This window comes from Tetrahymena thermophila, assembly GCF_000189635.1.
Source record: "Tetrahymena thermophila SB210 genomic scaffold scf_8254431, whole genome shotgun sequence".
In the NCBI taxonomy this organism is placed as follows: domain Eukaryota; phylum Ciliophora; class Oligohymenophorea; order Hymenostomatida; family Tetrahymenidae; genus Tetrahymena; species Tetrahymena thermophila.
In genome coordinates, this window is record NW_002476212.1 from 795,857 (window position 1) to 809,565 (window position 13,709).

At 23.0% G+C, this 13,709-nt stretch overlaps 3 protein-coding genes across 3 annotated transcripts; 2 read left to right on the forward strand and 1 right to left on the reverse strand. All coding sequences in view use genetic code 6, as the record gives it.

Annotated features, from left to right (window-relative positions):
• Positions 1-295: 295 nt before the first annotated feature.
• Positions 296-4,811, forward strand: TTHERM_00571960 (hypothetical protein; the record flags this gene model as incomplete). The annotated part of the gene is made up of 10 exons (XM_001027702.1): positions 296-670; positions 825-1,081; positions 1,142-1,339; positions 1,416-1,898; positions 1,963-2,635; positions 2,969-3,250; positions 3,310-3,621; positions 3,687-3,767; positions 3,824-4,154; positions 4,291-4,811. 10 exons carry the CDS (start codon positions 296-298, stop codon positions 4,809-4,811), a joined length of 3,513 nt encoding a protein of 1,170 aa, XP_001027702.1.
• Positions 4,812-7,595: 2,784 nt separating this feature from the next.
• On the forward strand, positions 7,596-10,788 carry TTHERM_00571940 (HSF-type DNA-binding domain protein; the record flags this gene model as incomplete). The annotated part of the gene is made up of 7 exons (XM_001027700.1): positions 7,596-7,670; positions 7,876-8,010; positions 8,247-8,329; positions 8,684-8,798; positions 8,851-8,969; positions 9,024-9,130; positions 9,485-10,788. 7 exons carry the CDS (start codon positions 7,596-7,598, stop codon positions 10,786-10,788), a joined length of 1,938 nt encoding a protein of 645 aa, XP_001027700.1.
• Positions 10,789-11,901: 1,113 nt separating this feature from the next.
• On the reverse strand, positions 11,902-13,706 carry TTHERM_00571930 (Serine/Threonine kinase domain protein; the record flags this gene model as incomplete). The annotated part of the gene is made up of 2 exons (XM_001027699.3): positions 11,902-13,038; positions 13,347-13,706. The coding sequence occupies 2 exons, from the start codon at positions 13,704-13,706 to the stop codon at positions 11,902-11,904; spliced, it is 1,497 nt and encodes a 498-aa protein (XP_001027699.1).
• Between the last annotated feature and the right edge of the window lie 3 nt (positions 13,707-13,709).

Here is a 13,709-nt window from a genome sequence, read left to right on the forward strand (position 1 = left end):
ACTCTTATTAAATTTTAAACCAAATTTAAAATTATTTAAAAATTTTAACATTTTATGAGCATTTATAAAATAAATTTTCATCAAAAATAAATTTATTTGAATAAAAATTAATCATTATGTTTGGTGCCATTAAGTTACTTTTTTAAAATAATAATATCAAAAAGATTGCTGACTTGTTTAGAGAATGATTGTTTGATAAATTATTTACTTAACTATTAATTAATACCAATAATAATATTTCTCTACAGAATATTTCTAATATTTAAAGTAAAAGATAAATTGAATATTTGAAATCATGTCTGATTAAAATTATTAGAATGGCTATTATAACTTGAAGTATTATACAGGAGAAAGAAATTAATAGATAGAGGAAGAAGTTAGGAAATCTTTATTTAGGCTTCCAAACGAAGAAGAATTAGAGAATGAATTTTAAGAAGTTGAAAGATTATAAAAGCTTGATGAAGAATTTAAGTAAAAAAAGTAGGAATTAGAAAGATAAAGAGCAAAAATCAATATCTCTAAACTTGAGAAAATAGAGCATGAATAGAAAAGATTAGCCAGCAGATTAGAAGAGTTAGTCAATGAGCCCAAAGAAAATGATTAAGAAGAAATTTATAAATTAATAGCCTTGAAAAGAAAGATTGCTGAATCATAAAAGACTGAAATGAAAGTGAGTATAATTTTATTATTGTTAATATGCGATAAATGTTGAATTCTAAAAAAAATTCCATCATTAATACTATGATGAGTTAGTTTTAGGAAATAATTCTTTATGCATAGCAATTCTAATTTGAATAAACTAATGATTAAAATATAATTATTAGGTCTTAGAAGATTAGTTTTTACTGAGCAAAGAAAAAGAAATAGAAAACAGAGTAAGAAAGAAAATTGAGCTTGAGAGAATTTTAGAAGAAAAAAAAAAACTTAATGATAAGTTTAGCAAAGTTAAAATGGAGTTAGATATGATATAAACTGAAGAAGAAGATAGGATTAATAATACAAAAAAATATTTAGAGAAGGCTCTTTAAAGAGAAGTCTCAAATCCTTTGATGAACAATGCATACAAAAAAGGGCTTGAAAGGTTGATTTAAATATGATATAAAGCATTAAATTTGCTTCAACGAGTATTTTTTTTATTTAGATCAGGATTGTAAAAAGGAGATGATCTTTTGTCTGAATAAGATAAAATTTTGTTAAGCAAAGCATTATTAGATACAGAAGTGTAAGATCAAAAGGAGAAAGAATTGATATTAAAAGAAATATAGGCAAGAAGGGAATAAGAAAAGAGAAAAGTATAGCTTGAAATATAAGAAAAATAAAGAGAATTAAATGATTAGAGGTATTTATTTATTCTATCTTTTTTATTTGTCTTCTTTATGTTTTTTTAATGAAATCTTGTTTGTTTTGTTTTATAGGTTTGAAATAGCAGAAAAATAAGAGAATCTACTTAAAAAAAAAGTATAGCATTATGAATTGTAAAAGAGGGGAATAGATTTTTTAGCAAGTATCCAAGAAGGCTAAGGCCCTCCAATGGAATTTATTTTAAAAAACTTGCAAAATGTAGATGAGGATTAATATCGCTCAGAATCAACAATTGATGATATTGTTTCAAGGGCTAAAAAGTTTTCTAAGATTGGAAAAAGTAGAATAGAATTTCTTAAAAATGATCATAAAGAGTTTTATGGCTATGATCCCTATGATAAACCTTATTAGGGAGAATTAAAGCCTTTGATTTAAAGAATGAATCCAGAAAACGTTTACATTTCACGTATGATCATAGATTTGCTAATTGAGCTTACTATCAGAAAGCATTTAGAGAACTAAACAGAGCTAGCTGCGACAAGAGAGAAATAGCAATACCTTTAAGAAAAAGCAAAAAGAATTCAAAAGAATTTAGAGTATCTTAAAAAAAATATATTTCATTTGTGAATAATTTTTATTTTTATTAAAATAAATAAATAGTACAATGACAAATTCTTAAATTTACGTAGAAATGAGGGATAGGATATTTAAAAATGTAATAGATAAGATTATAAGAGAAGCTGCATTTGAAATAGCAACAGTCAATTAAATGGCAAAAACTATTTCACTAAATTTAATTGTTAGAGCTATTAAAGGTGCCAGAAATTCAGGTAATTCAGAGGAATAATTGAGCAAGATTTTCTACTCATTAAGAAACCAAGATATGACGAAAAAAAAGGATGATAAATTTACATTCAATTATAAAGACATGGAAAAAATAGATGAAGTATTAAAGAAATAAAAGAAAGAAAAATAGGCCAAGGGTAAAGATGCCAAGAAAGATAAAGACAAAGGTAAAGATGCAGATGAAGACAAAAAAGATGAAGAGTAAGAATAATAAGAAGATGATGACTAAACAGTTTTACAAATGTATCCAGAAATAGAATGTACTGAAACTCTCGGAACTGAGTAAATTCTTTAAATGGAAATAGAGTACTGGAATGAAAATGTTTAATTGATGGAGTACCCCTATTTATAGCATAACCCAAAAAAGAAGTTTACTGTCACTGCTATAGCGCTTTCGTTTAACAAAGAACTTCTAGCTATTGGCTATTCTAATGGATAAATTGAAATTTATTCTACACCTCCAGGAGATATTATGCTTATAGCTAGAGTAAACAAACAACTCTTATTAATTTTTTATTGAAGCTAAGTTTTCCAGAAAAAATAATTTAAATGATAAATACTTTTATTAATTTATTCAAAAATTAAATAATTTCTTTTAAAAATGAAGTTTTTAGGATTTGTTTTTTTTAAGGTTGCTGCAATTAGATTGAAGGCAGGCAAAAAGTTTTTTTATTATGTTTTCCAAAAAAATATGAAATTTAAATCAAGTTTAATTCAAGCTTTTTCAAGATTTTTAAAAATATTTAGAAGATTATGTTTAAGAAATTGATTAAAAATTATTAATTTTTTATTTAATGTTTTAAAAAAATAAATTTTAAAGGTTGAAGGTTAAAATTCAAAGAAAATAATACATTTGGAGTTTGCTTTTGATAATATGAGTTAATTGATGGCATTAGATGAGGATGGTAATATGTCTGTCAATTTTAATGCTTAAAATTTAAAATCATTAAATTAAAAGCAATAAAATACACTTGAAACAACTTTAAATATGAGGACATATTACAATTTTGACTGGAAAATGTTAACTAGAAGTGGAAAAGTCAACAGTTAAGATATTCTAAAAATTGTTTTTTGTAGCTTTCATCCTGGTATTACTTTTACAGTAAATTTATTATTTTGATTTCTAGATAATTGTTTTATTATTTCTTACCTTAAATAAAGGGATTATAACCTTATATTGTAATGGGATGTGAAAAGGGGTTGATAATGAAATTCAATTCTAACAAAGATCTTAACAAAGGAATTAACTATAAATTTCCTATTCATAATGTAGTAAATAGTCCAATCATTACTTTTAATGAAGCTGAATTTCCAAATGAGCATGCCAGAGTTTTAGAAATTGTTGACAATCATAATGAGGAGCATGATAAGCATATTAATATATTTAGAGAGTTCTTCGTTGAACATAAAGCGAAAATCATTCAAATAGTATTTTTAAATAAACCAGAAACATTCATATCTATTGATTCAAAAGTAAATAACAATTATTTCAATTGTTATAATTTTTTCAATATTTAAGATGAATTAATCATTTATAGGGCTATATTTTCTATTGGGTTTATGAAAAAGACTAGTATCTAATCAAAATAGATGGTTACTTTCCAAAATCTAAATACAAAGTAAATAAGCAAAAATAAATCTAGTTAAAGATACTTTAATTCTATTTATAAATTAGGTTTCTTGCTAGGTTATGAGTTACAATTTAAAAAATTCAAATGATAAAGCAGATGGACCTAATAGTGTAAGTGTAGATCTCAATCAAGCAGGTTCATAAGAAGATAAAGGAAAATAATACTTTAAAAGTTTGATTTCTCAAAATTAGGATTATGAGAAAAGATGTATTTACCTAAAGAAAAACTAAAGCGAAAGCTTAAAAGATTTAGCTGACATTATTATATCATCTGAAAATTTGCCATAAGAGCCTGATTAAGAAGTTATATTCTATAGAGGTCGTGTGGATTTCAAAAAATAAACATTTAAAAGTTTGTTTGAGGAAAAATATATCAGTAAATAAATTAATAAAAAAAATTAAAAAATTATTTTACATTCAAAAATGAATTAATTTATAAAAGCACAAAACAATTTTTATCTCCTAAAATTTAAAATTTAGATTTGATATATTCATGATTTAATTAAAATTAGGTTATTTAGTTGATGGATATGTATCTAAATGTCTAGCAATAAGCGGAAATAAATATGTTATAATTTAATAAATTCTTCCTCATAAAATTGATCACGATAGAGTGTATGTTTAATTTGTAAGGTTTGACACTAACTTATTCCGTCTGAAAAAAGTTAAGATTAGTTTAGAATCTCCAGATGTAGATGATATTGATTTCTCAGTTGTAGAGAATTTTGGACCTTTTGGAATTCCTTACTTGTTTATATTGATGAGACAAGGTTTATATGTTGCATCTTTAGCAACAGGAAATATATTATTTGATTTTAAGAATCATCTTACAATAATATAATAAGAAGTAAAGCTTAACTAAGAAGTAATGGTGGCAAATAATTTAAAAGCAATACTTGATATGTATATTATAATAACATCAAATTCATCTAATGGAGCTTATGTATTTAGTATTGAAGATAAAAACGATGATGAAGCAAAAAGATAAATATTAACAAATTAAGCAGAGTTTAAGCGTTTATTTGTTACCTGAAATTTAAAAATAAAAATAATTTAGAGAGCTTCTAAAAAAATAAAATATAAAAAATATTAATTCTAATTTGTGGGTTCATATTTTTATTTCAACATATATCATTGTATTTTTAAAATACATAAAGAATGTAATTTATTTATTTATTCTTACTTTAAAACTTAATTGCTAAATATATATTAATCTTTTTAAAGTTTTTACATCATTCAAAAGTTTTTAGATATTTTTGTTCTTTATTTTATGTATGATTAAAGAGCTTTTTAAAATCTGATTTGCTCAGATAAAAAATCTTTTTATTATTTTATTTATTTATTCTTTTAATTCTTTGATTTTTCTTTCATTTAATATCATATTTCAAATAAATTGAATTCGCTCATACATACATTCACTCATTCATTTATTCATTAAAAATATTAAAATTTTAAACCAAAGCTTCTTTAAAAAAGAGAAAAATATGTATATAATAATAAAAGTTTGTAGAGCACTATTGATTGCTTAGCTGATATGTTAGCTGCTAAGGTATTATATTTATATGTGATTGTTTTAATCTTAAATTATTATAACATTTACAATTTGAAAAAATAATAATTCTTCTTAAGAAAGTATTTAAGAATAAAATTATAATTGTAAGCAAAAATTATTATTATCCATTTATTGTATAATTTTTATTATATTATTTACTTATTTTTATTGAAATATGAAATTAATTTGAATTTATCAAAAGGAAGTTTCGAATTTACATATCAAATAATTAATTAATTAATTAACTAACTTATTATTAGAAATACAGAAAGTATTTTGCTTTTACTAAGCATTAAAAAACTCGATAATTAATTACAATCACTAATTAAATAAAATTACTTTAATTTAATTATATTTTAATTTTATCTAAAATTTTGAAGTGGTAAATTAATAGCAACACTTTTTTTGTTTAGTATGGCTTATTAAAATATATAAATGCATGTATAACTTACTTAAAAAGTTAAATAAAAAATTAAGCTTTCTTTAAAAAAACTTTTGAGATGTTGCTTCATTGTTGGGTAATTAATTTATTTTACTAGTTTTAAGAAAAAGAAATTAAAATTGAGATTCTATCCAAATATTTAAATTATTTTAAATTGTAAATAAATGTCAAGTTAAAGTATAAAACTTGAAGCTGGAAATAAGGTAAGTAGCTTAACTTAAAAAGGATAAAAATGCAAGTATAGAATTCCATAGGGCGAGAGGAGGTGCGAACATACAAAAAGAATTAAGTTGAAAATAAAAATTAGGAGGGAAATCAATCAATTAATCAAACAGTCAAATAATTAATTAAATTATAAATTAAAGTAAGCATGAGAGATGTATACTAAATTTTTTCAGAATTGAAAAGAAGAATTAATATCAAATTAAATTAGAAGATTCGAGAAAATTCCCCACACTTTTTTCATTTCAAAGTACTAATAGTTAGGTTTGATAATTAGGCAATTTTTAATGATATTAAGAGCTTTTTGTATTTATCAAAGTAATTCTTTACACAATCACAAGAATTTGTCTTTTTTTTAAAATATCCATTTTTAGCGCTTAATTTTATTTAGACCTACCCACTAATAAATAATAAATAGAAGTAGAAGTAATCAAATAATTGATTTATTGATTGATAAACTCTTGTTTGATATTATTTTTTGATCATTCAATAATTTTAATTATGATTTTTTTACTTACACATATCTTTTTTTCAGATTTAAGAAATTGTTTAGAAAATTTCTTTTGTTTTTGATCATATCAACTTTCTAAAACCAAAAATCGATTAATTTCATATAAATAATTAGCTTGCTGTCATTAAATATTCTTTTTCTCTTTCAAATAAGCAACTCAGATAAATTTATTATCATTTTAATTTTTCTATTTTATCATGCTTTACTTGAAAAATCTAATAAAACTTATTATGAAATTTCTTTTATTTTTTCCTATCAATTTAAAAAATTTTTAAAATACCAACCTGGCTAGTAGTCAAGAAATGTTTGAAATTAACTTAAAATTATTTTATTGGTTGAAAAATTATTTTTTACAAACTTTTAACTGCGATTAGATTATTTACTTATTTTTGTAGATAGGCTTTTAGATAAATTCTAAAAAATGGATTACAAAATTAGGAAGTAAATATTATTTAAAAGCAATAATGTTAAGTAATATTTAAAGAATGCTGTAAGACAGTGCTTGGTATCTACTTTAAAAGTATTAAAAGTCTGATTTTGCTAAAATAAAATAATATGAAAAGTCCTAAAAAATATCAATATATTTGTATATTAAAATGAATGCAAATCTAAAACAATTCAAAAACAAATTATGTAAAATTTTTATAAAGTTTGTAGAAAGGTAGGGGAAGTTTTGTATTAATGTACCAAGCAATAATCCTCTTTTAAATTAAATTAAGTAAATAAAATATAATTAGATGAATAGTGAAGAAATTAGTAGCCGCGATTCTTCCCACTCTTAATAGAATGAATGATATATTATCTAGTGATTTTTTTTTTTTGATTATTTAATTAACAAGGCGCATTGATAATTCGTAATTAATTGATAATGATAAATAAGTTCAAATAAATTAAAAACTAAAGCTAAATAATAAATAAGCGACTAATTGACTTCAATTGTCATCATACAAAAACCTAAAAAGATTATAAATATTCGTTTAGGAATTAGATTGATTTTCATAATTATTGATAAAAACCTTATCAAAGAGAAAAATAAAAAGCAAGTATTCTATCATAAAAACATATTAAGTAAGGCAAATTAAGTAGTAAAATGCGCAAAAGAAACTCCACTAGAAATAATAATACTGTTCCTGGTTTCCTTTCCAAGACCTACAAAATTTTAGAGGTAAAGCCATTTTTCATTCAAAAAGAGAAGAACCACTTCATTAAAATATAAAAATATTAGCAATTGATAAAATTCTACAAAATTCAATTGCATTTTGTACATAAAAGCAAATAAAAGGTTTTTGAAACCAAACAACATGTTTTAACAAAATACCTAAAGCGTTCATTTACTTTTTTTAACAATTACTTTTAATAAAAATAAATAGAATCCTGAATATGTTGACATTATTAGCTGGAACGAAGATGGTAAAGCTTTCAAAGTAAAAAAACCTAATGAGTTTGCAGAAAAGGTTTTACCCAAATACTTCAAAACTAATAACTTTGCTTCCTTTGTGAGATAGGTAATTATTTCATCTCTATATTTTAGAATTAGTAAAATTTAATTTGCTGCATGTCCCTAGCAAAGTATTTGCAGAAAATTTTATAATTTTTAAATAAAAGAAATTATTCTTTTAATATTGCTTTAATATTTGAGAATACTTATGATAACTAATTAGTTAAATGCATGATGATAGAGAATAATAATTAATTTTCAATCTTTTATTTAAATTCTAATTGTTATTTATTTAAAATAAAGCTTAACATGTATGATTTCCATAAGTTGAGACATGATAGCGAAGAAAACGAATGGAGACATCGTCTTTTCAGAAGAGGTTATCCGTAATATTTTATAATTATATTCTAATTGATTAGTTTATTAATAGGAGTGCTTCAATAATAATTTACATTTTATGAAATCCTTTTTTTATTTGTTTTATTTTCATTCTAAAAAAAGATAAAGTGAAGAATAATTTTTACTTATCTAATAAAAAATTTTATATTTTTGGAATAAATTACTATTTCCATTTCAAAATATTTAAATTATGCATTTTAATACTTTCACAATCATAAAATTTTTCTGCTAAATTTTGGAAAAAATAAAAAATTTTCTTATGCTCCTTTATAAGATTGAAATTTATAAATTCATGTAACAAAATTTTAATTTGAGAGTTACAAATATTTATGTAAAAATAGAAATCTTCTCTGTGAAATCAAAAGAAAAATAAATGAAACTTAGATGTAAGATGCTGTTGTTACTCAAAAAGAGTAAAAAAAAATAACAAGTGATACTCAATATCTCTTAAAAGAAGTAATCATTTATTCTATGACAAAAGTTTATTAAAATTTTATATTATCAAAAGATGGTTACACTAAAATAAAAGCAAGAAAGTCTTGAAAAGGCTTGCTCAGTTTTAATTGCTTAAAATACTCAAATTTTAGGAGAAAATAAGTTATTATGGGGAGAAATCAACAAGAAAAAGTAAATATTTAAGCTTTTTAATAAATAATTTATGAATTTATTTTCCTTTTATAGAGAGAAGTCTTAAAAGAAGATTGAAAAGCTACTTAGTTTAGTTTTAAATTACATTGGACCAAAGCAAATCCCAGAGTTAGCCTTTTTAAATGGAAAAAAGCCCAATGGTAATTTACAGTTTGTTTTTTTATTTGTAAGGAAAGTAACGATTTCTTAAATTTTCGAAAAGCATATTTGGATAGCAGTAATTAATATTTTTTAAAATCTATTTAGTAAATTTATAAATTTGTCAATTAAAAATTTTTGATTTAATTTGTGAATAAGTTAGTAGATTTTGCAAAGGTTAACATGAGATTTTATTTGTTGTTTTTAGATTATATAAAGCATATAGAAATCAATTAAATAAAATTTGAAATTTCTTTCCTTACAATAATTAATAATTTGCTATTTTCTTAATTTGGAATATCAGCAGTTATTAACAATTATTTTATTTTAACTTTATGAAGAACTTTTATAATCAGATTATTTGAAGTAAGAAGATATATCAGATAATGAAAATGATGAATAAAACGATATAATGAATGGTGCTAACAGAAGTAATTTAGCTAATTCAAAAAGATGGGAAGGTAATGACATAGCTAGTAGTTTAAATGGATTCTAATTTAACAATAACAATAATATAAATGACTTAAATAGCAGCTTCAATGGCGGTAACATGAATGCATCTAATCTCTTAAGTAGTTAAAATGGAAATTAGTTGTAAATGGTTACAAACGGATAGTAATTTGCTCAAAAATTTATTGATAAGCTTATGTCTAACTTAAAGAACAAACACGATTCTAAAAAAAACCCTGATAATGGATAGTAAAAAGGCCAACAAATAACTAATTTTGTTGATAGCTATCATAAGTAAAACTAAGACTTACTTTCTAAATTATAAAACTTTATGACTAGTCAAGGAGGCACCTAAGATTTAAGCAGCTTGGAATTAAATAGTTAAATCAATCAAGCAACAATGAATCCAAGCAGCTCAACTGATCTACTTTAGAAGCGCGGCTTAAAGAAGATGATGAGTAATCCTTTCAATCCAAATATGAGCTTAGGCTTGGGTCCAGAGGAATTAGAAAATTTAAATGAAAGTTTACTTTTGGGCAAGAGTAAAAAATTCAAAAAAGAAGATGATGGTATTTCTGCAAGTCGTTTTGGTAATGTTAATCCAAATGCATTTGGAAATAATTTTAACTTAGAAGATTTCTTAAACAATCACCAACAATTAGCAGCATCAAATGCTTTCAATAATTTTGGTGATTTGAATGAAGCTAATAACATCAATAATAAGGCATCATTAGATTTTAGTAAACTTTTCAACAACAATGAATACCCACCTTTAGCTCTTCCCCATTCAACAACAAACTAGCCTTCTAGTCCAATTAGAAAAAAACAAAGAAACAACGTTACCAACATGTCTTTGAATGCAGCAAATGATGCTTAACAATTAACTTCAATTCTAAATAAAAGTGTAAATATGAATGATAGTTTGCATGGTTTTAATATGAATGGAAATGCAAATGCCAGTACTCTTTATAATAATCCTCACCAATAAAATTCCTAATGGGAAGACTTCCATAAATTTATAAATGAGTAAAAGATAGAAGAATCTCTAAACAATACTCAAAGTAACACAAATAACAGTACCAATTTGAATAATAATAGTAATAACAATCATAACATGGGTAATAACCATAACCAACATTTAATCGATGGTTGCAACGATGAATTTCTTGCAAAAGATACAGTTAACAAACTAAACGAATCAATGATGTGAGAAAGTAACCAATCAAATAAATAGCAATTTTAATATAAAAAAGCATTCAAAACGAAAGCAAAAACAAGCAAGCAAACAAACAAACAAACAAACAAAGAAAAAACCAAATATTAATTATTGAAACAATTCAATATTTATTTTTATAATGGATATAAAAAGCTGAAACATAAATTAATTACAAAGAAGAAAAAAATAATTAATTAATGAAATTCATAAAATCACTCACTAAAATGATTACCACAAAATAATTAAATAAATAAATAATTCATTTATCACTAATTATATATCTAATGTAATTTTCAAAATAGTTATATTTACCCTATCTATAAATAATACTAAAACAAAATGAATAATTAAAATAATAATCTATATATCTATTTACCTATATACCAACCAATTAATTGTTAAATCACAATTTTTTTATTCTATTAAATTTATACATAAAATGTTATATATAAAAATCTTCGTTTTAGTTATATTTTTTGTTATTTTGTTTTGTGAAATTAATTTAAATAGTTAATCTAAATAAATCATTGATTTAATTTAATTATTCAATAAATTATTTTTCAATTCATTTTATAACCCATATTCATTAGATATTTATATATTTAAAAATGATCATAGTTGGCAATATACTTATGATAAATAAGAAATAAACATTATATCATCTATTGAATTATTAACAATAAACAATAGTACTGATAGCTTGTTAATTATATGTAAGATAAATTTAAATAAACAAAAAAAATTTTATATTTTAACCATTAATTTTTAAAATTTTAATTATATTTATAGTAAACAAGCTTAATTTAATTTTGAAATTTTTAATAAATTAGTTTATTTTAAAATCAATCAATAATCTTTAAACTTTAAATTATTTTTATGACTGAATTAAGCTGAAAAGTCTGCCAAACATAATTATTTGAATATAATTTCTTTTTAAAATAAATTAGCCTAAAACAGATAAAAAATAGGTTTACAAATAAATAAATAATATTATTTTAAAATAAATAGATTGTTGATAATATAAATATTGTTTTGCTCATATTTAAAAATATAAGTTTAGAATTTAATTAAAATTACATTTTATATAAAAGGGCAGTTTTATTATTTTCAAAAAAGATATGTTTATTCATTTTATTCCACTGGGCAATAATCAAACTTTATTTTACGCATAGATTCGTTAGGATTCCCTTCTAAATCTTCAGGATTAAATATTTACTTTTTCAAATGACCCTACCAGTCAATATTTTATAGCCAAGGATGCTTTTTAAATTCTTCTAGCCCTGAATTAACACCTATCCTTTCGTTTTTATTTGATTTTAGTAAAGAAAGTATCATGCTTTTTGCTTCTTAAGATATATTTAAAAATTTTGGGAATTAAACATTATTTTCTATTATTAGTTAAATCATAATTGATTCTTAGCCTTCATAGTAAAATGGTGGTATTCCTACTAGCATCTCATATAGGAGAATTCCAAGACACCAAAAGTCAGAAGCTATTGATTTAGGTTCTCCTCGTAGCAGCTCAGGTGCAGTATATTCAAGAGTCTCACTTGTAAGATTTTTCTTTGGAGAGCGATATCCTGTTAGAAACACTCTACCCATTTCATCCAGTAAGATATTTTCTGGTTTTAACTCTCCATAGTGGCAGTGAAGCTTACTATGGTATAATTATAATCCACAAAGTATTTGCACAAAATAATATTTTGCAGCCATTTCAGAGAGATTATGAGAGCAGTATAATCTTTAAAACAAATCATTTCCTAATACCTGCATAACTAAATAGAAATCGTTATTGTCTTTAAAGCAAAACTCTAAGGGAATAACAAATGGATCATTAATTGATCTATTAATTCTATCAATATATTCATTTTCTTCTTCTTCTGTACTGCATTAAACTGTTCTGACAGCATAATGCTTGTTTTATAAACTTTTTAAAGTGCATCTAGAATAATAAATGGTGTGGTATTTTGAACCTACTTTACTCTAGCTTATTTTCATATCAGGAATAAAATTTTTAATCCATGCCTGCAGAATATTTTTTTCTCTAATGTATATTACAGATTATCTTTTAGAAGAATCTATATATTTATTTGATATATTTATATTTAAGTTGTTTTAATTGCAAAGTATTCCTCCCTAAGTAGGAATTTTTGAGCGCTTTTTATCTCTATCTGTTTCCAACGTGGTGCAATGCTACAGCTAGCTTTCTTTATGCACAAAAATTAAAAGATCTCTTTTCATGTACTAAGATTTAATAAAAAATTATTAACATGTTAGCAATTATTTCACATTTTTAGCAGTAATATTCAAAATTGTTAACTTTTTTACTTATTTATTTTCATAATATTTTTTTTCTAAATTGTATTCTCACAAATAAACAAACACATAAAATCTTTTTATGAAATAAATGCTTTTCTTTAAAATAGAAAAAATTATGTTTAAATCCTCCTTAAATAATAATTTAAACAAGATTTTAGCCGCTTAAATTATATATTAATCATGATCATAAATGAAAAATATCAATTAATTTTTTTGAATGATATTATTATTACATTATTGTAAGCTTCAACTAGATAGTATATAAAATTTTCCCTATATTCTTCTGAGAGCAGCCTGTAGTCATATTCATCTTTGACATGAATTACAAACTCATATGATTCTAAACTTAGAGAAATACCTGCTAAATTCATTAAATCTATGCTTCTTTTCACCTTTTTGCCAACATTCATAATACGCTTTGATGTTAATAAGAAATTTCGATTTTGTGACTTTTCTTTTTTGTTGATTTTAATCATGGTGCAAGAAAATATAATCTTCTCATCCAAATCTAACTTAAGCATTTTATCATTTAATCCTATTTTTAAGAGATCCCAGTCTTAATGCTACCCAGAATCTAATCTTTTGTTATTCATGGT